Genomic DNA, 22,879 nt, shown 5'->3' with positions numbered 1-22,879 from the left:
AAATTGGAATTATATGATCCAGTGGAAGACTAACCCAAGCTACTATTATATATAAAAGCGGAGAATTGTCTTTTCAAAAACGTATTTAAAGCCATGCATCCTCTTCAGCATCTCTACAGAGTTGGCGCATCCCCTCCTTGCACAAACCCTTGAGGAAAAAAATGCAAAAACAGTTTAATCTGTAAGTACGCAATTACGCTCATCAATTTTTCGTACTCTTGGAGGTGCATGCACCACAGGTTGGGAAACTGGTGGAAATAAGATCGTTACTATTTCCTCAGAAAAGACTGAACAACTTTTGATAATTGTTATCAAGGCATGCACTCCTTTCACATTCTGACAGATTTGGCGACCACTCCCAGTAGGCATCCATCATTGAAAAAAAAAAAAACAGCCAATTGTTTGGGCTGTAAATGTGTAATTATTTGACATTAGTTTATTAATTAATAAGTGCTCAGGCTAGTGAAGGTGTGACCGTGGGCGTTCACTCTGTGTGAACATTTGATTTCTTCTTCCTCTTAATAAGCATCATGAAACACACCATTAGTGCAAGCCTTATTTTGCAAGCAATTTCACAAAACTGTCAAAAGGAGTTAATGATGTGCAAAATATCCTTCTGAAATCACACAGGCAGTACAATGCAAGACAATGTGCTATTGTGAGATTGCTGAAATAAAGTGTTTTGTCTTAATGCTATAGCACTGTAAATGTGTCAGCAAATATGGGAAGTGCTCTTTCTAGAGGGGTTGATATTTGAAGGTTAAGGTGGCCGGAAGATTAAAATTGAATTACAGGCATGTCGGAAGAGATAACATTGACTCGCAAATGACATTTTGCGGGCATGATAGGAAAAAAGTTGCAATTGCAAAATGACAAGGTTGGACTCTATGGGAGCTAGTGCATAGATTTCCTTATCTCGCACTAATAAATTTTAATAAGGGCATATTTCCATTTTCGGCAGCAATTAGGATCATAATAGCTTTCTTTTTAGAAATGAGGCCGTGACTCACCTTGGGACCAGCCAGACCATCTTGACCCGGGAAACCGCGGTTACCAGGAGAGCCCTGGAAGCAAACCAGAGTCACTATTGTGAAGACACTACTTAATCATTTTCCAAGTTTTAACTGACAATAGAAGACTTTTTATTGTCACTTCTAAGCACTTCTTTCTATTAGATACAGTTATGGCATGAATAAATGAAGCTCCTTCCCTCACTTCAACAAAGGCACTTGGCTTCCAGATGCCACCAGATGGTGCCAAAGTAATATTTTTTCAGACATGGCTTTAGCCTGAAAACAATAACGAATACACACAATTTTCAGGAAATACAATACAAACAAACAAAAAAAAACTTGTTACCATTTTTTATATCCACATAGGGATTTTTATGTTTCATGTGTGTTAAAAAAAAATCCACATAGCTCAATGTGGAACTTTACAGCAAGTCATCAAAATCTCCTGAAAACATTTTTTTTTTCCTCACTCAGCCGTCTCGTATTTGTTGTTTAAGTATGGTAGCAAAATCTCTGGGAACAGTTCCTCTCTGAAGGAAACCTCGAAATGGCCAAAAATGATCCGTAAAAGTATGCTTCAACCCAAAATGGCAGGCTTCCTGTTTCTTTTCAATCATGCCTTCTTGAGACTTTTTTTGTGGCTTTGCTCATAATAAACAAACCAACCCCAAATTTAATCTTGCTTGGTAAAACTGGCTTTGGGGGCTGGCTTTTTTTTTTAAATCCTCCAGTTTGTTTATGCATTAAACACCTAGAGAACCTTGAGATTGCTATAATGTACTATAGTATCCGTATATATTTTAAAGTACTCACTCTCTCTCCGTGAGGTCCAATTGGTCCAGCAGCACCGGGTTCGCCTCTGGGTCCTCTCTTGCCCTCTTCTCCTTGTGGGCCGGGGGCTCCCTGAAGACCAGCTGGTCCCTGCACAGAACAGCCATTATTAGCACTCATGTCAGTACAGGAAGATAACAAAATATGTGCAATTGTTCTAGAGAATTTTAAATAAATGCTATTTTTCTTATGGGCAGAAGTAACCATATTTGGACATAAGAGCAGATACATTTGCAATGATATTTTAAATATTTTTTCCAGCAGTTTTAACAAGTTGTCAATCTGCCAACCTAAACAATAAAGTGACTGCCCATCCATCCATTTTCTATAGCGCTTGTTGCACATTGGCAGCATGTTTACAACAGCTCCGTTACGTGATAACTTCGCGTATCCCTTCGGACAATAACATTATCGGAGGAGATATGGAGAGGGATGGGAGCTGGCGCTAAAATGTGCAATGTGCAATGAGAGAGCGGACTAAATGGGACTGTTGACGACGACTTCTAGGCGACCAGTACACCACCCCACACCTCTCGCCAAAAGTCTGCTGGGATAAGCTAGAAAATGGATGGATGGAAATGTGCTTGCTATGACTTCTATTAAAGTGGGTCCTATGACTTGTATCTTTATGACTCAGGGAAAATGTGTCCCCCAGGGTAAATGTCAATAAATAAAAAGGAAATCAAACTTACAAGCTCTCCTTTAGGTCCGGCCTCTCCCTTGAAGCCTGTGATACCTGGATCTCCCTGAAGGACAGAACACAAAAAAAAAAAAACAGACCGTCGTCCTCCAATACTTCCCAAGTGGAAATTCATGTATTTTCCAGATGAGAGCTTCTATCTCCGTGATCACGTACAGATGTTCCTTTTGGCCCGAGAGGTCCGGTCGCTCCCTGAGGCCCGGGAGGTCCGCGAGGTCCGGGGAAGCCGGGAGCGCCCGCGATGCCGGGAGCACCCTTCAAAGCAAAACACTCAGTCTTAGACCTTTAGTTCCAGTTTTATGAGACTATGACTCCAAATACTCATTAAGGGAGACGGCACAGTGTTTTTCTACTTACAGATGATCCTTTAGCTCCAGGGATACCATCAGTACCAGGGTTTCCCTTGAAAGAACATAACACTCGAGTAAGGCTCCCTGCATTAATAATAAACCATGATAAACGAGTATTTCATGTCAAATCACTCACAGAAGCGCCGGAAGGTCCAGATGAGCCAGGCGTGCCGGACTCTCCGCGGGGTCCCTGTGCACCCTCGGGTCCACGAGCACCAGTGGGACCAGCTTCTCCCTACAACGCAAGCAAATGTTGAGTGTGGGCTCCCTCCAGTGGTACGCGATAGAATCACTGCCCAAGTACAGTTCAGTTGTATTGAACTTTTAAGATCAATACATTTACATCCATCCATCCATCCATCCATCCATCCATCCATCCATCCATCCATTATCCAAACCGCTTTACATTGAATCTTTATTAACTGTTTTAAAGAATATATTGAGGTACAATGTTTAACCTTTATGTGCAATACATTTTAATTAAGTACAGCTTTTTAAATGTATTTTTCTATACAGTATACATTCAAACATGCATAATGTTACTGTGGTTTAGAATGATATTAAATTCACTTTTTTAGGACCAAAACCTCCACTTAGACCTCCTACTCTGTATTTTATTGTTGGTTACGATGGTGGTACTTTGAGAGCAACATTTTCTTTAGTTGGTGCTGGGTGTAAAGCGTTTGATAACCCCTGATGTACACGATTGCGTTTGAGAGCCCCTGAAGTACACGGTTTCCTGTTAATTAAGTGGAAAAGTTGAGATTAAAAGGGCTATGAACACATTAACATAAAATCGAACTTCTAAAATTAGATGAAATGAATGAGAGTTGAATTGCTCAAGTCCGCCGATACATGTCGAATCCTTAAACACAATAAATTTGTGGGAGTCATAGACTTATACTTACTCCACGTACCATCTACTTATTGACATCACTTTATGTTGCTTATCAGCAGTATATGTCCCAGTCGTCAACAGCAAAGGTTTACTGTGAATTTGGCATCTTTATGTTCATTTGCAAATCATTACTGCACATTATTATTTTGGGCATGCTCCAGTTCTCTGAATACAGTATTTTGTGATTCAGTGCCATGATTTAACCTGTATTTGTTCATTTACTGCCACTAGCTCATAATGCTAGCTAACAACATCACAAAGCACATTAGTAAATTTGAGGTATATTTACTGTAATGCCCCCACCCCTGATTTTTGCTTGTGTGTTTAACGTTCTCAGTAATCAATCGTCTTTGCGGTTAGAAAAGCCTGAGCCCTGCCACAAATAGCAAAAAAAAAAAAAAAAAGCCCCGTAATTGAACCGCCCCACAAAAATGCTTAAACGTTTCCTATATCCATAGTTATGATCCCCAAACTGTTTAATATAATTTATAATTCATATTATAACATTCCCCTTAAAAATGAATGGCTTACAGACAATTCTGATTTTGAAACATGCACCTAACTCCGGTTCTTGAGAGTCACGAACGTAATGTGCGCTTTCCTAGTTCTATAGGGATTTGGCGCCATCATGTGGCAATACAAATCAAGCACAAAAAACACAAATTAGGTGAGTTTTTCTGCGAATAACGGTGGATAGTTTAAAAAAAACATGAATAGATGAATTTGGAAATAGTGAACGGGGACTGTATGAATGTATTATTGAACATTCAACTGTACTACAACTGCCATAATGCAGTAAAAAGTGACTTGCTTTGGATGTCTATGCTGACATGTTTGTTTACAGTTCAACACTTCATATCACTGGACGACAGTCAAAATATCCACGGACGGTCATTTTCAGGTAACAAACATTGATTTTGCACTCATAAGAGAAGCCTTTGCACTTTTTAAGAGTTTAACAACAATCATCCAACGGGGACATGAAGCCCACTGAGTCACACGTGAGCAAAATCATACATTTAATCCAGTTTGCTGCATCTTAGACCCCAAATTTTGATGCATTTGCTAACTTCTGGTTTGGTGTAAAAAGCCCCCGCAATCTTAGTGAGCACTTGCCAGATATTCCTGCACACTTACTACTAGTATAACATATAGCTTGGCGTTCAATGGAATTCCTCTTCTATAGGACCCAAGAGTGTGACATAACAAGAGTGTATCTGTTGGAAAAAGTAGATGGATAGAATTCCTTTGCCCACAAGGCAGACAATTGATGTTATTTTACTTCATGGCCGTCAGTTAGGGAGAATAATTTCAAAAAACGTGAAGTTCCAGACAAAATCTGTGACTCATTTTGAGGGCAGGAAGAGCTTTGAGGTGGGTGTTTATTTTTAGTCTTGGTTTATTCAGCCAAGATTCTAATAGTGCTTTTGTTTCTCTTGGGTCCTTTTAGCGCTGAAATGTGGTGCATCAAATACTGAATGGCATCATTTAGCTGTACTTCTATTATAGGCGCTGGAGGTTTAGGAAGGCAAATTTTAAACTTTACTTTCATTAAATGTGACCACAAAGATTAGAGGATACAGACTCAACGTCATAGCATTATATTTTAAGAAAATGGGATATTTTTTAAAAAGGGGAGGTCTTTAGTTTATGGCGCGGTTCCATTCCCACAGCTGGGCATTCCGTCTATGTGACGGACCGGTCTGTCTATCTGCCTATGATGGACGCCCGTTTTGCTGACAGTTGACTAATGACGGGAAAGATTTTAAAATAGACGGACTAAGCATAGTCGGAAGCTCATGTATTTAATCCATCTTCCGTCTGCAGTCGGTCTTTAGTCTATTTTTCACAGCGAGGCTTCGATGGCCGCGGCGATAATAGTGAGTTCCACCTGTTTATGTCCATCTTAGAGTGCGGCCATTTTGCTACTTGCCGTCAACTGAAAATGACATCACAGTTGTTCAGGGCTTAAATAACGACCAAGGTGAGCTGTGCCCTGAGCCCTGAGCAACCGGGATGTAATTTTTCAGTTGACAGAAGTGACAAAATGGCCGCACCCTGCTGGGTTTTATTGCTTAACTCATATTCCACAAACACATTTATCAGAATGCCATGTTGAGACTAGCGAAGGCGCATTGAACATACTAAAGAATTATTGGGGGGTTGGCTTCCCCTTTAAGTCAGAACTACAGTCAGTATTTGTAAGAAAAACACACGTGGGCCACAAATCTGACAAAAATTAAGAACAGCGGTATCTTATAACTAAAAAACATATGTTAAAAGTTATAAAATAGTAATAGTGAAATAAATAAGTTATAAATTATAAAATCATTCCTAACCTAGCACTAGGTAACTTTTTCAACTGAAATGTTTTTTTAATCTCATCTGATTTTGTTTATTTACAAAAATGTCTTCTGCCGTCCACCAAGCAAGTTTATTGTGAGCTGTTTGTCACCTAAATACCTCATACATCAAGAGCGTCGTAAATCGAGGGACCGCTGTACTCATCAACATTAACTTTTTGTTGCTTGTCAGCTGTTTTTTTTTTTTTTTAACAAACCCAACCAAATTACTAACCCTGAAAAACAGCTAAAATGACTGCCTCAAACCAAAATGGCCAACTTTCTGTTTTACAACTGATTTTGTGTCAATTGGTGAAAATGGTGCTGGAGAGCATTTTTTTTTCAAACTTTCCAAGACTTTTTCTACTAATATCCATTTTTTGCCAGTTGGAGCTGCCTATGAATGAATTCAGGGTGGGACATTGACTTAACCCCTTCGTGTTTTATGGCGAGCGATCAAACCACGCCATTGTGTTACACAGAATGCAAAATAAAGCAACACAAAAGGTCACTGATATAAAACTGCTGCCACTGTGACTGCCAGATTTTCCAATAAGAGTTTCCATTTGTGAATTCCCAAAAGATTGAGAAGACGGCAGAGCATCAATGTCGAGGCCCCTGAAGCAGCTCCGAGTTTGTCGACACTGTCTGCACATTCCGGATGAATAAATCAGAGCTGGGAGGGGTGAGGGGGGAATTGAGACCCACGGTCCAAGTTTCCACACAGACGGACGATTTTAAAGTGCTTTTCAATACAGCACAGCTTTCTCTCATTTCAAAGCTTGACCACTTGTCCTTAACATAATCTCTCACCGGTTAAAACCTTTTGTCTAGACTCAAATAAGACTCATTTAAGTCACAAAGGCACCAATTGTTACGATTAGTCCCTGTATGAGACCACAAAGAGAAACCTGAGAACATTGGTAGAAATGTTTCTATGGGTTAAAGTATTTGATGTAAACACAGATAGCAGCTTAAGTGCTGATAATGCTGCAAAAGAAGGTTCCCTTCTCCATAAACCGGAGGCCATTTTGAGGTTTTCTGACACGAGTTTGTCATCTGTGTCTGGATCCTTTTCATCCCACTAATTTTACAGGCATCTCTTAATCTGTTGAAATGGATACATTGTAACTGACATATATTAGATTTTATTAACTGTGAGTCCGAGTGGATTTTTTTGGATTTAATCAATTTTGTAAAATTTAAATTTAGATTTATTTTTTTCCATTTCATTTGCTTTAATATGATTTAATTAAATTTGATCAAACCCTATTTTATTTGCTTTAATTGTATATATTGTATTCGAGTCAATATTGCGTTATTTTATTTAAAGAAATGTAATACGTGTAATTCAATTTATTTGAATGTTTTTTATTTGAATTACATTTTATTTAATTCACTTTAATTTAATTCACTTTAATTATATTACATTTTATTTGTTAATATTTTATCATATTATTGATGTATTTGTACTTACTACTGTTTTGTTTTATTTAAGGAATATAATTGGTTTAATTTAGTTTTTTTATTTAAAATGTTTTATTATATTTAACACGGTTTGCCTTAATTACATTTTATTAAATATAATTTAATTTAGTTTAGTTTAATTTAATTCTTTCTGATTTAATTTTATGTTTACTTTATTTTATGTAATTTAGATCAAAATAAAACATTTTACAAATTTTATTGTATTTTATACAATTTTATTAAATTGTATTATTAAATAGAGTTTATGGTAATCACGTTTAACTTTTATACACTTGTCGATTTTATTTGATTCTGATTTGATTAACATCATTTTTATTTAATTGTAATTAATTGAATACATTTTTGGATTATTTTCTTTTAGACATTTTATTAACAGGGACCATTTCACTTAATGATATTCATTCAATTAAAAAAAAAAAAAAAAAAAAAGACAACATTTTTTCAACACGACATTCAAATTTTGAGTTACGTGGTTAAGTGTGTCCACTGAGAACCAAAGTGACAACAAACATACAGGAAGTTGTTCAGCATCTTTGAGACTGACCTTTGAACCAGGCGAGCCAGGGAAGCCCGGAGCTCCAGAAGGACCGACCGGGCCCTATACAAGGAACAAAAAAAAAAGCAGACATTTTAGACGCTTGTACTGAAGATAACACAGGTGGGAAGTCACTTGCATATCCTGAATTCTTCTCATCTGACAGAGGCTGCAACAAGGAAGAAAATCCGTGGAATTTTCTGGAAACTTGCCATAGGAAGCTCAGCTGTTTTTTAAGCTTTCCATGCAAATTTAAATAGAAATGAATGGATTTAGCAATTTAGCTCGCCTTAATTTCCACATTATTGCGTTACAATGAAATCTATGCAGCACATCATTTTGTAATTTAAAAAAAAAATCTACTTCATCCCACAATAAAGTATTTTTGTGGAATATAAACAAATTAGCATCTTTCAGAAAATATTCACATTAATTCCTGTCTTGGTAATTTCTGATGCTCTGCCATGAAAATCAGGTATCACATTTTGTCCTGTTTCTTGTGCTTTTTGCTGACAGTCATAAATGTTATGTCATTAAAAAATCCCAATGTGTTTGTTTATTTATCCAACAACAAAAAGGACTTGGCTCTTGATTCAACTAAAAAGCAATGTGCCTTGCACACTTGCTTTCATGCATGCTTTCCATTAAAGAATATCTCTGTGGTTTCCCTTGTAAAGTTTCTAACTTGAAACACTCTCACAATGCCGACTTAGGATGAACAAGATCATTTTTAACACTGGATACCTACCGGGGGGCCAGCAGGGCCGGGCAAGCCATCATTACCACGTGCACCCTGGAATAAACAAAATAAACAACAGAGTCAGCACATGTTCGATGAAATATTGATTGCTGATTCCAGCAGAATTATTTGAGGCACTCACAGCAACACCACTGGGTCCAGGACGACCTCTCTCACCGGGAAGACCTCGGGGTCCCTGTGGAGGTGACAATGATGTCATTAACGCTGGACCAAGGTATTATACTTAATGAAAACTAACATAATAAATAAAACTAAAACTGAAAAAAAAACACCTTAATGAAATAAAATAAAAATGCTTTAAAGAAAAAAACTAACTGAAACTTAATCTTACGTTTATAAAACTAACTAAAACTAACTACAGCTATAGTTTCGTCTCAAATAATATCATCCTTAAGTTTTCAGGGTTCATTTTATTTTGGTATGGCTGTACATGTGTACAGAAGAAGTAAGGTCAAACAGTTGTTTGAGTTTACTTTACTTTATTAATCAATACTTCATGACCTACCTCACACTCAACAAATACACCATATATTGAATAAATAAATAAATAGAAATCTAATACTAAAACCAATTAAAACTAAACTAAAACAAAGCATTTTCAAATAAAATAAAAACAAATAAAAACTAACACACTTGCGCTAATAACTAATCAAAACTAACTAAATTTAAAATGCCAAAGTCAAAACGAAATAAAAACTAACTATAATGATCCCAAACTATTATAACTCTGCATTGGACTCATACACATATGATACAGAAGACCATAGCACCAAAGCTGCGATAATACTAGCCATTTTTGCAGAGGATAAATAATATATGCCCGTGAGTGTTGTTATATGCTCTATCTGCATATGTTGCTACCGCTTGTGTTCAACTAAAATTACTTAAAGAATTATAATTACCTCAACATCAATGCTAGTTTTGTTAGCTCATCTATGTAACTCAGTATTGTCTGTTAGCATGTAGCTAGCAAATGTTCATAAGACAGTTAATGTGGTTTGACTCAGTTCACTGTGCGTAATTCTCTTTATTTTATGTTAAGTTTGAAAGTAACATTCAACTGGAAGGGGTAGTAAACATTTTGAAGCAAGCATTTGCTTACTTTTTTAAAGAATTGGTCACTATCTGCTAAACTGCTGCTTGTCACTGCCAACAAGCTATAGCATGGCATAGCTACCACGCATAACATAGATTTTTGCCAGCAACTAAAGACAACAAAATTGGATCTTGAAGAGTCACATTATAAACACAGATACCATTGGTCCAGGAGCTCCGCTCTCTCCAGGAGCACCAGCCTCTCCCTGCACACAGGAAGTTAAAAAAAATAGTCACCATTCGTTTTTAAATGAGCTCATTTTATAAGAGTATTATGGCTACACTGGAAATAAGAAAAAGACGCAGTTATACTATTAGAAGAAAGCTGTATTTTTTTTAAAGATTAAATCAGATTTTTTTCCCCCAGTTAAATAAGATTTTTCAGACAAAAAGCTATTTTCCAGATGGGAAAGTTGTAACACTACAAGTTAAAAAACTTTTTGTTTTTTTCTTTGGATTTCTACAATACATCATGCTAGGAAAAGTGAGAATTGTTTTCAAGAAAAAGTATTTTTATCCCATATAAAAAGTCATCATACAGTAAGCGATGTATTTTCAAGACAAAACATTTTTTCAAGAAAAAAATTCAGATATTTGGGAGTATAAAAAGCTATTTTTTCTCCTGACAAATCATAATACCAGGAAACATTTTCTAATTTCACACTTTATTATGTGAAAAAAATATTTTCCATTGGCTCTAATACTCCTTTGTAATCCATAATTGGGGCCTATAGGATCAATAAACATAATAAATCCTACTGTACCTTTGATCCAACAGCACCGGTCTCTCCCTTAGCACCATCAAGTCCAGAGTATCCCTACACATGCAGACAGAGGAGACATACAGTAATTAATAAAGAATTGCCCCCAAAAAGTCATAAAGCATGAAGAAGACCCTGAAGAGCCTTGACTGACTCGATGTCCCTTGATTCCAGGCAGGCCGGGCGTTCCGGGGAAGCCGCGAGCTCCCTGCAAAAGAGGACAACTTGAAGGCAAGACGCTCACGGGCAGACAATGACTTACGCACTGTGAAATTTCAGCCTGTTTAGCTGACCACAATGCTACACAATTATTCTGTTTTATGAAAGACAACAGGTGGATACAAAGGTCAATTGTACTTTCTGTCATCTAATGGAGAAGCATTTAATTGTTCTTGTTGTCACCATACGTCGCTGGCATAGATAGATGAACAAAGACATTTAAAAAAATGATTAATGAATAATACGTTTCAAACAAATTAATTGAAATTGAGTAATTTTGTGGATGATATCTCACAGATGCCCTGGTTGGGAATCACTGTCCTAATAGACGCCTCCCACCACCTGCATTTAAGTAATGTCATACTCACTTGAGGTCCAGAAGGTCCACGTTCACCTGATTTTCCAGGTTTGCCACCCTCACCCTAAATCACAAACAATGGTGTAAAAAAAGAAATATTAGAAACACTACAAATCGTGTGAACCTTTGTACAGTACTGCTTCTGGTCATTATTAGAATTATTGGGGAATTAGTGCGCCTAGTGGATACATAGCGACGTCTGTCTACTGCCATCCAGTGGCCAAAAAATAAATGACAACTTGGTGTCAGGAAGGTCATAAAAGTGATTGAAACTTTGAGGACACAATATTTAATCAAATTCCCAAATTAATATTTATATGAAAAAAATATAAGAGAAAATACATTTTTAAATGCATTAAAACATTTTTTTTTAAATACATGTAGTACAAAACAATCACAAAAATAAAATAAATCAATTACAAAACAATCTATACAAAAAAAAATCACCCGATAAAAAAATCACCCAATAAAAATGCAACTAAATAAAAAAAATAAACCTGCTCATTATATTATTTCTATTATTTTTAATTACTATTATTTTCTCTGTTTTAGGCCATTTGGAAACCTCTTTCAAAAAAGGAACCTTAAAAGGACCATTGTGTGTTCAGACCATGGGAACTATTGTCTAAATTTAAAAATTCAGAAAATAATAACAAAAATACAAGACAAAAAAACAAGAAACCTAAAACAAAACCTACAACAAAACAACTCAAATAAATGAAAATCCTAGAGCCATCCTTATTTGTAGGACCATTGTGCGTTTGGACCACTTAAACTGCAGTCTAAATTTACTTTCAGGTTCTAAAAAATACATCAATATGGTTGTATACATTGACGTTGGCTCTGCAGTTCTGATTGAAATATTTGAGTTTTGGGGACTACAAGAACTCCAACTTCCAGCAACATTTAGTGGATATGTGTCTTCATGCCAGTTTAATTTTTGGCCTTTCATTTGGAACTTTTACACACTCACGTCATCTCCAGGTTTTCCAGAAGGCCCTGGGGGTCCGCGGGGTCCCATGGCGCCCTGTAAACAGCGAGGAAACAAGCACAAGTATTAGACTAGGATATCTTTGGCTTTATGCAGGCGTCCGGCTTTTCCCGGCTGGCGAGCATTGATTTTAATCACACATAATGATGCAGCGTCAAGGGGGAAACACACGCTAATCCCAAACTCCACGGGGGAAGATTAGCGCAGCCCCCGGGTTCAGTGTACCTGGTGAGGGATTGGGGAAAGAGCGGCTGGGGTCGTGCGATTTCTAGAAGCTTCATTTGGGGTAAATAAATGGGAGGAGGAAGTGTGGAGTGCGGGAGTAAAACAACAGGGGGATTTTGACTGCTAGCACAAATCAATAAAAGAGGAACACAGATGTTATTAAAATCTGCGCATGGTCATTGTGGAGCTCAGCTTTCACTCACAAATCGAGCAAAATGTTGAATTTGTTTTAGTAGTTGCCGTAGGGAGGAAGTGCAAATAGGTGGCTGAACAGGATAAAGTATGGTTTTACGCTTATGGCCGTAATATATAGTGCGATGATGTATTCAGAGGTATAGTAGAAAGTGGCGGCAATGACACTCACAGCTTGTCCGGGCTCTCCGGCCTCCCCTGGGCTACCTTGGAATCCTTGAGGGCCCTACAGAAACACACAAAGACATGATGAAAAATGTCAACAAACAAAAACATAAAAAAGAAGAAGCTTAGCAAATGACTGAGCTAATGAGCTAATTTACTGTAATGTATATCTCTAATACTATAGTAGTGTTAATCAAACAATTTAAAAAATAAAAATACAAAAAATATAGAACAAAATAATGAGCTAAAAAGTACATGGATCCTCTAATAAAATAAAATAAAATAAAACAAAATAAAATACAAATACAAACAAAGGTCAAAAAGTCAAAATTAAAAAAAACCCCTGAAAATACTAAAAACAAAAATAGTAAAACAGTGTAATAAAGTCAAATATATACAATACATAAACACACTAAACTAAAAATACTAACAAAGATAAAAAACAATGATCCCATGTGATGTGATTTCTATTATTGTAATAGGAGTAGAAGTAAAAACATGAATAACTAATTTAAAATTAAGCTGAACATCACAGAGAGAGAGAGAAAGAGAGAGAGAAAGAGACAGAGAGAGAGAGTGCGAGAGAGAGAGAGAGAGAGAGATGGAAACAATGATGAAGGTAAGGTACTGATCCTGATGTGGCTTGTACTACTGTAATAAAATAAAAATAACAAAACAAAAATAAAGAACAACAAGATGGTGGAAAATATGACTTAATAGACTGATATTTAGTAATATATGTGATGGACTGGTCCCCCCCACGCTGGGCGATGAAACGAAACGAAAGACTCAAGACTCACGAGGCATTGAAGGCATTGAGACTTATGAACGTCCTGAAAGGTACATAAAACTAACGCTAACTTAAATGCTAAACGGAAACCCGTTTAAAATGATTGTCGGACCGGCCTACGGGCGTTTACTATTTGGTCCAGTAGGACAAAATGGTGGAAAAACGGAGGCGAAAGGCGATAAACGGACCATGATTTTTTGGTAAAATGCCCAGATCTGCTTACAGGCATATATTCTTTATCCTCTACAGTACGAAAAATGACAAATATTGCAGCATCGTAATGAGTTACTTACAGTAGCAGCATCTTGCACTTGCATGACTGTTTTAATACTTCCTCAAGGCATCCGTGTTATAAATGCAAAAATTAGACCAAATTACATTATGATTAATCATACGCAGTGGTTGAAATCCACAAATAATGCAATGTCGTCTATGCACAGCTATACTATAAAGTAGGTACTTACAGGAGATCCAGAGGGTCCAGGTGGTCCTCTGGGACCCATTGGGCCCTGGAAAGAAAAGAACAATACAATCAGGAATGAACAATAGTGACACATTCATGAGGTACACCTGCTTCACATCGAATATGCCTTTAGAAAGATAATGCTCATTTTGTGGCTGGGTTATAATAGTTTGGGATTTCTCCATTTTTAATTCATTTTGATTTTTGTTGCCTTAAATTCAGTTACTATTTATCCTTCAGTTACTTTTTAAATATTTAGAATGGGTTTGTTAGGTTTGATTAGTGCTTTGTTTTAGTTTAATTTTGAATAGTTTTAACATTAGTTTTAGTTGTTTTTTGATATATGGAGGATTCGTGGACTGAAAAATAATTTTTAAAAAGTCACTGTAATGTGTAATAAAGTACAATTCTCAAACGGCAATGAAATGAACTGAACAAAGACAAAAACAAAGGGCATTATCGCTAGAATTCTTGGGAGTTTTTATTTGTTTTATTAATGTTATGTGCGGTTACAGTTAGATAGCATTTGTTTAAAATCGCTCTCGTTTTTATTTAATTTAATTATCAAATTTTTTTTTTTTTAACCCCAAAAAGTCTTGAAAAAACTAAGATAAATTTCCATGAAAAAAGAGGGTTTCCACCCCAGAAATAAAATAAAATAAAAATATCAAAATATTATGAAATAAAATATTGGAAAAAATCCACAAATAGTATAAAGCAATGCCATAATTGAGCACTTTTGTCTTTCTTTTGTGTAGTATCACAAGGTTGAGTGAAGCGAGGCTACATTCAGATCTTGCTAGCAGTTTTAACACTGCCAACTCCCCCTATAAGCAGATTTTTCACGTATCTTTACTTGAGTATTCATTCTCCTGACGACTTTTCACTTTTGTGTCCTACACTTGAAAATGGATATCTCCACTTTCAACTCCTTATTTTGTCAGAAGTCAATTGCGGTTGAGATCTTGATTGACTGAGATCAATTTGATGCACTCACATCTTTTAAATCAAAAATATTTTTCTTTTGTTACAGCCCTACAATGCATGTATTATTGTTATTTAAAAAAAAAAAATCATTTCATCCTAAACCTAACCCAAAGTCAGTTGTGACCACTCCCGCGGTGGCGCAGACGTCCCCCTCTCAGATCCACCAGCCTGCACACGTCTGTGAAGTTACCAACACAGGGTTTAACCCACCTCGGCACCGAGTTATGCTGTACAGGATTTACGCCGTTCAGTAAAAATAAAGCCCTAAATCTCCACAATTCATTATGACATAGTTCTGAGTCTGTGTCGTTTTCCACACAGCTTATCCTGTACAGGGTCGCGGAGAGGTGCTGGAGCCTATCCCAGCTGACTATGGGCAAAAGGCGGACTACGCCCTGAACTGGTTGCCAGCCAGTCGCAGTCTGTGCACCTGCTTTCAGCAATTATCTTCAAAAAAGTCTAATAAATATAGAAACAAATCTCTGAATTCACTTTACAGGGTCATTAAGTACAGGACGTAAACCAGGAATTCTGGAGTCTTCTTCAGCACAAGTTTCTGTACTTCTATTTCAGTACAGAGTGTGAGTACTTTTGCCTCCTCTGGCAGTGACATTATTTGAAGCTCACTTATGGCTATAAAGCACATTTTCAGGCCTCAAGCTACACCACCTCCCGATGTAAAAAAAAAAAAAAAAAAAAAGTGAAATTCCACAGCGTCACCCGCCATGGTTGCGCAGCTCTCACGGTTGATAGTTGAGCAGCATGTTTGAACTCTGTGTGACTTCTTTTAGGCGGCCACACGGAAGGAGAAAGAAGACAGACGCGGGTCCTACTCGTTTGCCTCAGCAGCAGGTGAGATTCCTGCGACTCATTTCTCTTCCGCTCAGCCTCAATGTCAAGCCCAAACACATACACACACACCCGACCACTTGCAATGCTTAACAAGAGAAAATCGCATTCAATGAAGGTGATGAGCCAAACGCTCACTTTGGGTAAAAGACGTGGAAAACAAATTGTTTAAATGCAAAGCATTGTTGACAAGTGGTAAGAATGTCTGCCTCGCAGCGCTGACATTCTGGGCTTGAATATTGGCTCCAGCGTTCCTGTGTGGAGTTTGAATGTTCACATCTTCCTGAGTGCATTTGGCTCCAGCTTACTGCGACCCCTTATAACTCATTCACTGCCATTGACGAGTCAATGGCATTTTCCAATGGGAATGGGTAGCGGGGATTCTGATGCTGCTCCACTGTAAAGTTCAAGCGCGGCAACAACTTCAATGATGCATAACCACCAGTAGATGGCAGCGATGTAGCATTTTAGCGCCAGTTTGTGGGTCCACTGGGAGAAACTGATGATATTTATATTACTGCTGACTATAAAAGAACAGGAAAAAGTCAAAATCGAACTTTCTTTTTCCTGGTGAAAGGAGAGAGTCTATTTGTTGCCTATTTACAATCAGTGAACACAATATCCTCTGGGTCTTGAAAAAGTCAAAATGTTCTAGTGAATGTTGAAGACAAGCATTATAGAAAATGAATGGAAGTTCTTCAAATATTTTGAGAGTTAAACATATTGCCTTATAAACATGCCTTTCGGCATCTTGGCTCAGCTTTAAAATAATCCCTCAAAAAATCAAATAAATGTGGCACAGTGGTCCTCAGAAGTAAATGAAAGTCACCTTTGAGTGAAGTGGGAAGTCTTTCCAAATGTGGCTTGAGGATTATCAATGGCGCTCTGTAGAGTCAGAACCTGTGTGTTTGCAAGGGTCTCAGTAGCAATGCTGTTCCACACTGGTACAAGTTGGGGTCCAGCGGGTGTGTTTTTTTATTAAATGTCACAGTTGCAGACTGACTGGGCGCCAAGGTAAAGTCACTGGTCCGGTCCTGAACTTTTAATTCCATCTTCCAGAACCTTTCCAGGTAGAATAAGCTTCTTTAGTTGAAAACGTTCAGCTTTCTTCTCCTTCCTTGATCATTTTAAATCCCCCTTATCATGACGATATGTCCATCTCGTGGAGCTCCTCTGGTCCAGCAGGTCAGCTAGCGTCCAGATTTTTTTGTTTTCGCTTTGTGACACATTGACGCAAAAGGAAAGAAGATGGAGAAAAAGAAGAAGGGGTAGTTGATGGCTCACCATGGGTCCTTGCATCACACCCATCTGAGCGCCACCGCCAGCCTTCTCGTCGAAGCCACCTGCCATCTGAGCAGCAAAGTTCTAGGGGGAAGAAAATGCATTATTATTATTATTATTATCAACTGATCAGACAATCGATTTAATCGGACAATATTAGCCCTTTAAGAATTGGCAAGAATCTATTTTTTTTTTCCCATATCAACACATTAGAAAATGCCAACGATAATGACATTCAAACAAATTTTAAAAAACGATCAGCCGATTATAACTGATTTTTCGCTCTGTTATGAAGTTAAACAAATACTAAAGGGCAAAGTACTGTATTATAAAACTGTCAAATGTACTGTGCTGCAATTAATATCTTTGTTGTCTGATTAATACTGCATTTGTGGAATATAAGTTAAGCAGCAAAATGCACCCGCTTTTGGTGGTGGCTACCTCAGGAGGCGGCCATTTTGTCACTTCAACTGAAGCTGTCATCGAAGTTGCTCAGGGCTCAGATAACGACCAGTCATGGCTCACCTGTTTTTTGAAGCTGAGCCATGACTGGTCGTTATCTGAGCTTTGAGCAACTTCAATGTCACCTTCAGTCGACATAAGTGACAAAATGGCCGCCCCCTGAGATAGCTAACAACGGGTGTATTTCTCATATTCCACAAATACAATATTAACCAGAATGCCTTGTTTCAACTAGTGGGCGTGCATTGAACATATTCTGGAAAAAAAATGTTTTGGATGACTTCCACTTTAATGTTTTATTTCCCTTGTACAGTACTATTCCACTGACATTTATAGAGCACTGAAGTTGCTACAGTAAATGTTTAACTCTCATTAGTGCCCTGAGGGGGGTGTCCTATATGCCCTTTCAAGCTTACCATCCATCTCTCCTTCACCAAGAGTCTCCTTGTTTTTGCAATAACACCCGTCCCCGCTTTTAAAAATTAAGCTACTTCCCTGCCCTTGTCCGACTCCCCACCTCTCAAGACCCCCCTTTTCTCCTTCAAAGAAAGATAAGAATTTCCTATTGATCTTTTTTTCTGCGCCTGAGCATCTCAGGGCACTTACTCCGCCAAGGCCAGGTGGTCCGTTAGGTCCTGGTGGTCCAGGGGGGCCAGGGTTTCCGGGGGTGCCAGGCTCACCATCTCTGCCACGGGGACCGGATGTTCCCTGGAATCAATAGGGAATAAATATTACTATACTATACATTCCAACAGACATTGTCCATATCATTGTTAATAATATTTTCATAGGATAAGATGTTGCTTTTTTCCTTTCCATTGACTTTTTTGGTGGACAAATAAACACATTTCTAATGTTTTAGTTGCTTTACTGACCCCTTTTTAATTTTATTATTATTTATTTAGCCACAAAGGGTCGATAATAAACATCAAATGAATACCTATCTGACAGTATCGATCCAAACCTTGCAGGGTGATGTTGACAGCTTTTGTAATGATCTCAGCTTTTGTATTGGAACTCATCAGAATGTGTAATGTTGTGCCTCATGAGTATATAGAGTATATCTTTGAGTTAAATATTATTGTCCCAGAAACACCAATTACTGTACATGGAAAAAGTTGCAAATTGTTTTTATTTACAAAGTGTTGTGAAATATGTTGACAAGATGGTGTATGCATATTTTTGTCAAGCAGTACACAAATTGTATCCGTTCTAACATTTGATATGACATTACATCAAGCTACTTCCGTATACCTGACTGGTAGTAATATACATGCAGGGCGCAACGACCTACTTTCTGAGGGGTAGGCAGACACATAACAGGCACCCCCCCAAAGCCAACATTTTTTCTTCCCCTTTTTTAAAATATTTTTATGTATACATTTTATTTTCAGGGAATAGAAGACTTTTATTACAATCTTTTATTTTAAGTTACAGCAGGTGATCCGCTTTTTGCAATGGAAAAAAAATCACAGTATGTGGTTATTTTTTGATTTTTCAAACCCTTTTCTCTTGAAGGCTGGATCTTTTATGCATGCATTGAGAAATAAAACATATTAAGAGCAAGTATTTCACATCGATGCGTATACTGTGTCCATATTTAAAATGGCATTTTTGTCATATTTCTGGTTAGGTTGTGTTAGGGCCCCCACTAACACTGATGAAAAACTGTGGCCCCCTCCGTCATTTAAGTTGCCCTTCCCTGTCTTAGAGCATGTCCCAGCTTTTATTATTGACCTGATGCACCTTGTATCTACATTTGTGTTGTATGTGATTTCACAAATGTAGAATGTTTTGGTAGACGTATACTTTGTAATAGGCCACTATTCTGCTTCCTATTCTTGCAACGAAATGCGTAAATATTCTCTTTAAGGACATATTCAAAGAGGCAGATGATCATTCACGAGGTCGGACTAGACTAGGCTCAAATACATGTGCTGACAAAATCACAAGAATGTACTGAGAGACGGCTGGCCACGTGTTAGACATGCATATCAACAAAGAGGGTGTATAAGACGTTGATCGAAGGCTGAGTAGTTTATCATGCGTCTACACAGAGAGGACTCGGGTTTACATTAAGAGCTTACGACAGGCCCGCTTGTGTTCAACGAGCCAGGCGGACGCCGCTGCTTAATGCAAATGACACATGACTGAATGAAAGGCTGCCTTTCTGCACACCCACAACAGCCCATACCACCTTAAAAGGGACATACTGTACCTCTTCAGTCTATAAAAAAAATTAAAAAATATAAAGCAGACTGACCTTCTCTCCCTTTTCTCCTCTTGGTCCGCGATATCCCTGCTCTCCTGGTGGGCCCTGAGTGAGCAAGTCATGTTAGACCTAAGGATTATTCATTTTATGTGCAGAGAATGAATGCATGAATGCATGAATGAATGAATGAATGAATGAAAAACATGAATGAGAACGGACCATTGGGCCAGGTGGTCCTCTTGGTCCTACGACCTGTGTTGTTGGAGAAAAATGAAGACATGAGTCAGTAAATATAGAATGCAATTTCTGTAAAAGATCTGTGTATTCCACATTTGTCATAAAAAACATGGACTACTTTAAAACCTGTATTGGGAATGTGGTCAATATTTCACAACATGTCTTGGGTAATCATAACAGTTTGAAGTTGGAGTGGTGGGAATTGATGAGAAATGAGGAGGGGGGAGGGAAATATGTTAAATGTGCACATTGGTTAGGGTACGTTGTCATAGGAAATGTAAAATTTTGGAATTTTTGCAATAGGAAAAATATTTCCCAACCGATCCGGAATGAACTAAACACTTTGAAGTTGGAATGGTTTAAATCGATCGAGAAATGTGGAAGGAAGAGCCGAATATGTAAAATGACTGCATTGGTTAGGGGATGTTGTCTTGGGAAATGTGAAACATTAAAAAAAATGAGTGAATTTGGGAAATAGTTTCTAAGATGTCATGAATATTGTGAATAGTTTGATGTGGGAATGTTTTGAATCGGTTAGGAAAATGTGGAAATATCAGGTCAATTTGTAAAATGTGTTAACCTTTCAAAGGGATATAATTTAATGGAAGATGTGGAAATGTAGGAAAAGTTGGAATTTAGGGAACAAGTAAAAATGAATCACCAGATGTCTTGAATTTTGTCAGTATTTTGATGTGGAAATGTCTTGAATCATTTAGGAAATGTGGAAGGAGTAGTGTCTTAATGTTAACTAGTATGAAGAATATTGATGTGGAATAATTTTGTTAATATGCTTATTGTTCATAGTATAAAGTATAACACAAACAATGAACCCCTCAACAATCCTTTGCAGAGGTTCAAAACTTTCCGCGGTTTGGATGTCTTTCTACTTCACAAAGAGGGGGAGCAAGGCATTATCTCTCCCCCATCGCCACTCATCAGAGCAGACTCGTTAATAGCTAACCTCGAAAGGGGAAAGCATTTAAACGAAAGATAGGATAAACAATTCCCGTTTTATTTGCCACCACAAAGTAGCGTGCGCTCAGAGGGGCAAAGCATTTCCAGGTGGCCTCAGCCTACGAGGACCTAGTAGGGCTTGGATAACAATTGGGCCTTTCTATCCCAATGAGTACACACCAACATACAATCTTATCTCATATTTGGTGGAGTGATCAGTGGTGTTTACTAACATCGGTAATATCTCCAGGTTCCCCTTTCTGGCCCTGTGAGACGAACCAAAAAAAGGAAAAAAAACATCAATAACAACAACAGTAACACATAATACATAAATTACATTGAGTATCATATTTACACTGCATTTCGTCACCCCCTTAAAATAATGGCCTAAGTCATTTTTTTCCCGAAAACACGAAAAACGGAAACACATTCTAATGATCTTCTATGTATTAATAATTTCATTTCAGCCGTAGAATTGAATGATTTAACTAAGAATGCAGCTGATTTTGGCGGAGGTGGTCAGCATCTTGAGGAGATTTTTAAGGGAGAAAAATACATTTTGTCAAAATATGACTTAGGCCATTATTTTAAGAGGCTGACGATTTGATCACTTTTTTTCCGCGCACATTCCAGAAACATGCACATCAACAGTTGATGAAGACTGTAAATTGTCCACAGGTGTGAATGTGGGTCTGAATTGGTGTTTGTCTATGTGCTCTGCGATTGTCTGGAGACCGGTTGAGGGTGTCCCCGCTTTTCGCCCAAAGGGTGTTATGATAGGCTCCAGCTCACATGTGACACGAATGGCAATTAGCAGTATAGAAAAAGAATGTATGGATTTGTTCAAACTATGGGCTCAGGTCGAAATAGACGCAGCGTCCAATTAATGCGTGTTCCATTCAAGATTCAATAAATGCCAAACCTTAACGTGGAAGTCAACCCAACATATTTTTTTCAAGAACATATTCCATGCAGGTCCACTAGTTGAAACAAGGCATTTTGATAAATATTGCATTTGTTGAATGAGAGTTAAGATACCTGTTTTTAGACATCTCTCTGGGCGGCCATTTTGTCACTTCTGTCGACTGAAAATGACATCACAGTGACTTAGGGCTCAGGTAACGACCAATCACAGCTCCCCTGTTTTCTGAAGCTGAGCCATGATTGGTCGTTATTTGAGCCCTGAGCATTTGTGATGTCATCTTCAGTCGACAGAAGTGACAAAATGGCTGCCCCCTCCTCTCCATCTATAAAGCTGAACTTTACAGTGACGGCTGTGATGTACCGTAATTGATGATAGATATGGATAGAATAGTGCAATGCATATTATTTTATAACACTACCACAAGCAGATGTGGTATCTGTAAAGCTGAACTTTACTGCATAGTCAGCGATGAAAATTGATGATGTGTAATGGGCAATAGTAATTTTACAATCATTACTTAATTGAGGAAAACCGTAAGAGACACAACATGATCAGAAATGCTCGCCGGCCAACAGTCCAGAGTGCAACCTACGCGACAGAAAATACAAAGTAGACGCATTACTACACGGGTGTCAGACTCTGGTCCTCGAGGGCCACTATCCTGCATGTTTTAGATGCTCCCCTCCTCTAATACACCTGATTCAAATGATCAGCTGATCAGCAAGCTCTGCAGGAGCCTGATAACCATCTTGATCGTTTGAATCAGACCTGATGGAGGAGGGAAACATTTCGAACA

At 37.8% G+C, this 22,879-nt stretch overlaps 1 protein-coding gene across 2 annotated transcripts in view; it reads right to left on the bottom strand.

Annotated features, from left to right (window-relative positions):
• Nucleotides 1-22,879, bottom strand: part of col2a1b (collagen, type II, alpha 1b) — a 52,586-nt gene that overhangs the window by 22,465 nt on the left and 7,242 nt on the right. The window contains exons 1-22 of one of the 2 annotated variants that reach the window (XM_086040349.1): nucleotides 22,197-22,221; nucleotides 21,392-21,424; nucleotides 20,187-20,219; nucleotides 20,019-20,072; nucleotides 18,362-18,463; nucleotides 17,297-17,377; nucleotides 14,178-14,222; nucleotides 12,931-12,984; nucleotides 12,324-12,377; nucleotides 11,361-11,414; nucleotides 10,928-10,981; nucleotides 10,777-10,830; nucleotides 10,174-10,218; nucleotides 9,039-9,092; nucleotides 8,906-8,950; nucleotides 8,167-8,220; nucleotides 3,031-3,129; nucleotides 2,902-2,946; nucleotides 2,701-2,799; nucleotides 2,537-2,590; nucleotides 1,827-1,934; nucleotides 1,011-1,064 (exon numbers count right to left, since the gene is read on the bottom strand). In XM_086040349.1, the coding sequence (XP_085896475.1) occupies nucleotides 1,011-1,064; nucleotides 1,827-1,934; nucleotides 2,537-2,590; nucleotides 2,701-2,799; nucleotides 2,902-2,946; nucleotides 3,031-3,129; nucleotides 8,167-8,220; nucleotides 8,906-8,950; nucleotides 9,039-9,092; nucleotides 10,174-10,218; nucleotides 10,777-10,830; nucleotides 10,928-10,981; nucleotides 11,361-11,414; nucleotides 12,324-12,377; nucleotides 12,931-12,984; nucleotides 14,178-14,222; nucleotides 17,297-17,377; nucleotides 18,362-18,463; nucleotides 20,019-20,072; nucleotides 20,187-20,189 (1,212 nt within the window). In that variant the 5' untranslated portion in view covers nucleotides 20,190-20,219; nucleotides 21,392-21,424; nucleotides 22,197-22,221. Of the gene's footprint in view, nucleotides 1-1,010; nucleotides 1,065-1,826; nucleotides 1,935-2,536; nucleotides 2,591-2,700; nucleotides 2,800-2,901; nucleotides 2,947-3,030; nucleotides 3,130-8,166; nucleotides 8,221-8,905; nucleotides 8,951-9,038; nucleotides 9,093-10,173; nucleotides 10,219-10,776; nucleotides 10,831-10,927; nucleotides 10,982-11,360; nucleotides 11,415-12,323; nucleotides 12,378-12,930; nucleotides 12,985-14,177; nucleotides 14,223-17,296; nucleotides 17,378-18,361; nucleotides 18,464-20,018; nucleotides 20,073-20,186; nucleotides 20,220-21,391; nucleotides 21,425-22,196; nucleotides 22,222-22,879 lie in introns of those variants that run through there. The other variant, XM_086040348.1, reaches the window with a different exon arrangement.

The sequence above is a fragment of the Filicampus tigris genome, chromosome 9, assembly GCF_054856515.1.
Source record: "Filicampus tigris isolate MCC_2025a chromosome 9, RoL_Ftig_1.0, whole genome shotgun sequence".
Classification (NCBI taxonomy): Eukaryota; Metazoa; Chordata; class Actinopteri; order Syngnathiformes; family Syngnathidae; genus Filicampus; species Filicampus tigris.
The sequence above is the reverse complement of the archived record's forward strand: the minus strand, read 5'-3'. Positions and strand labels throughout refer to the sequence as shown.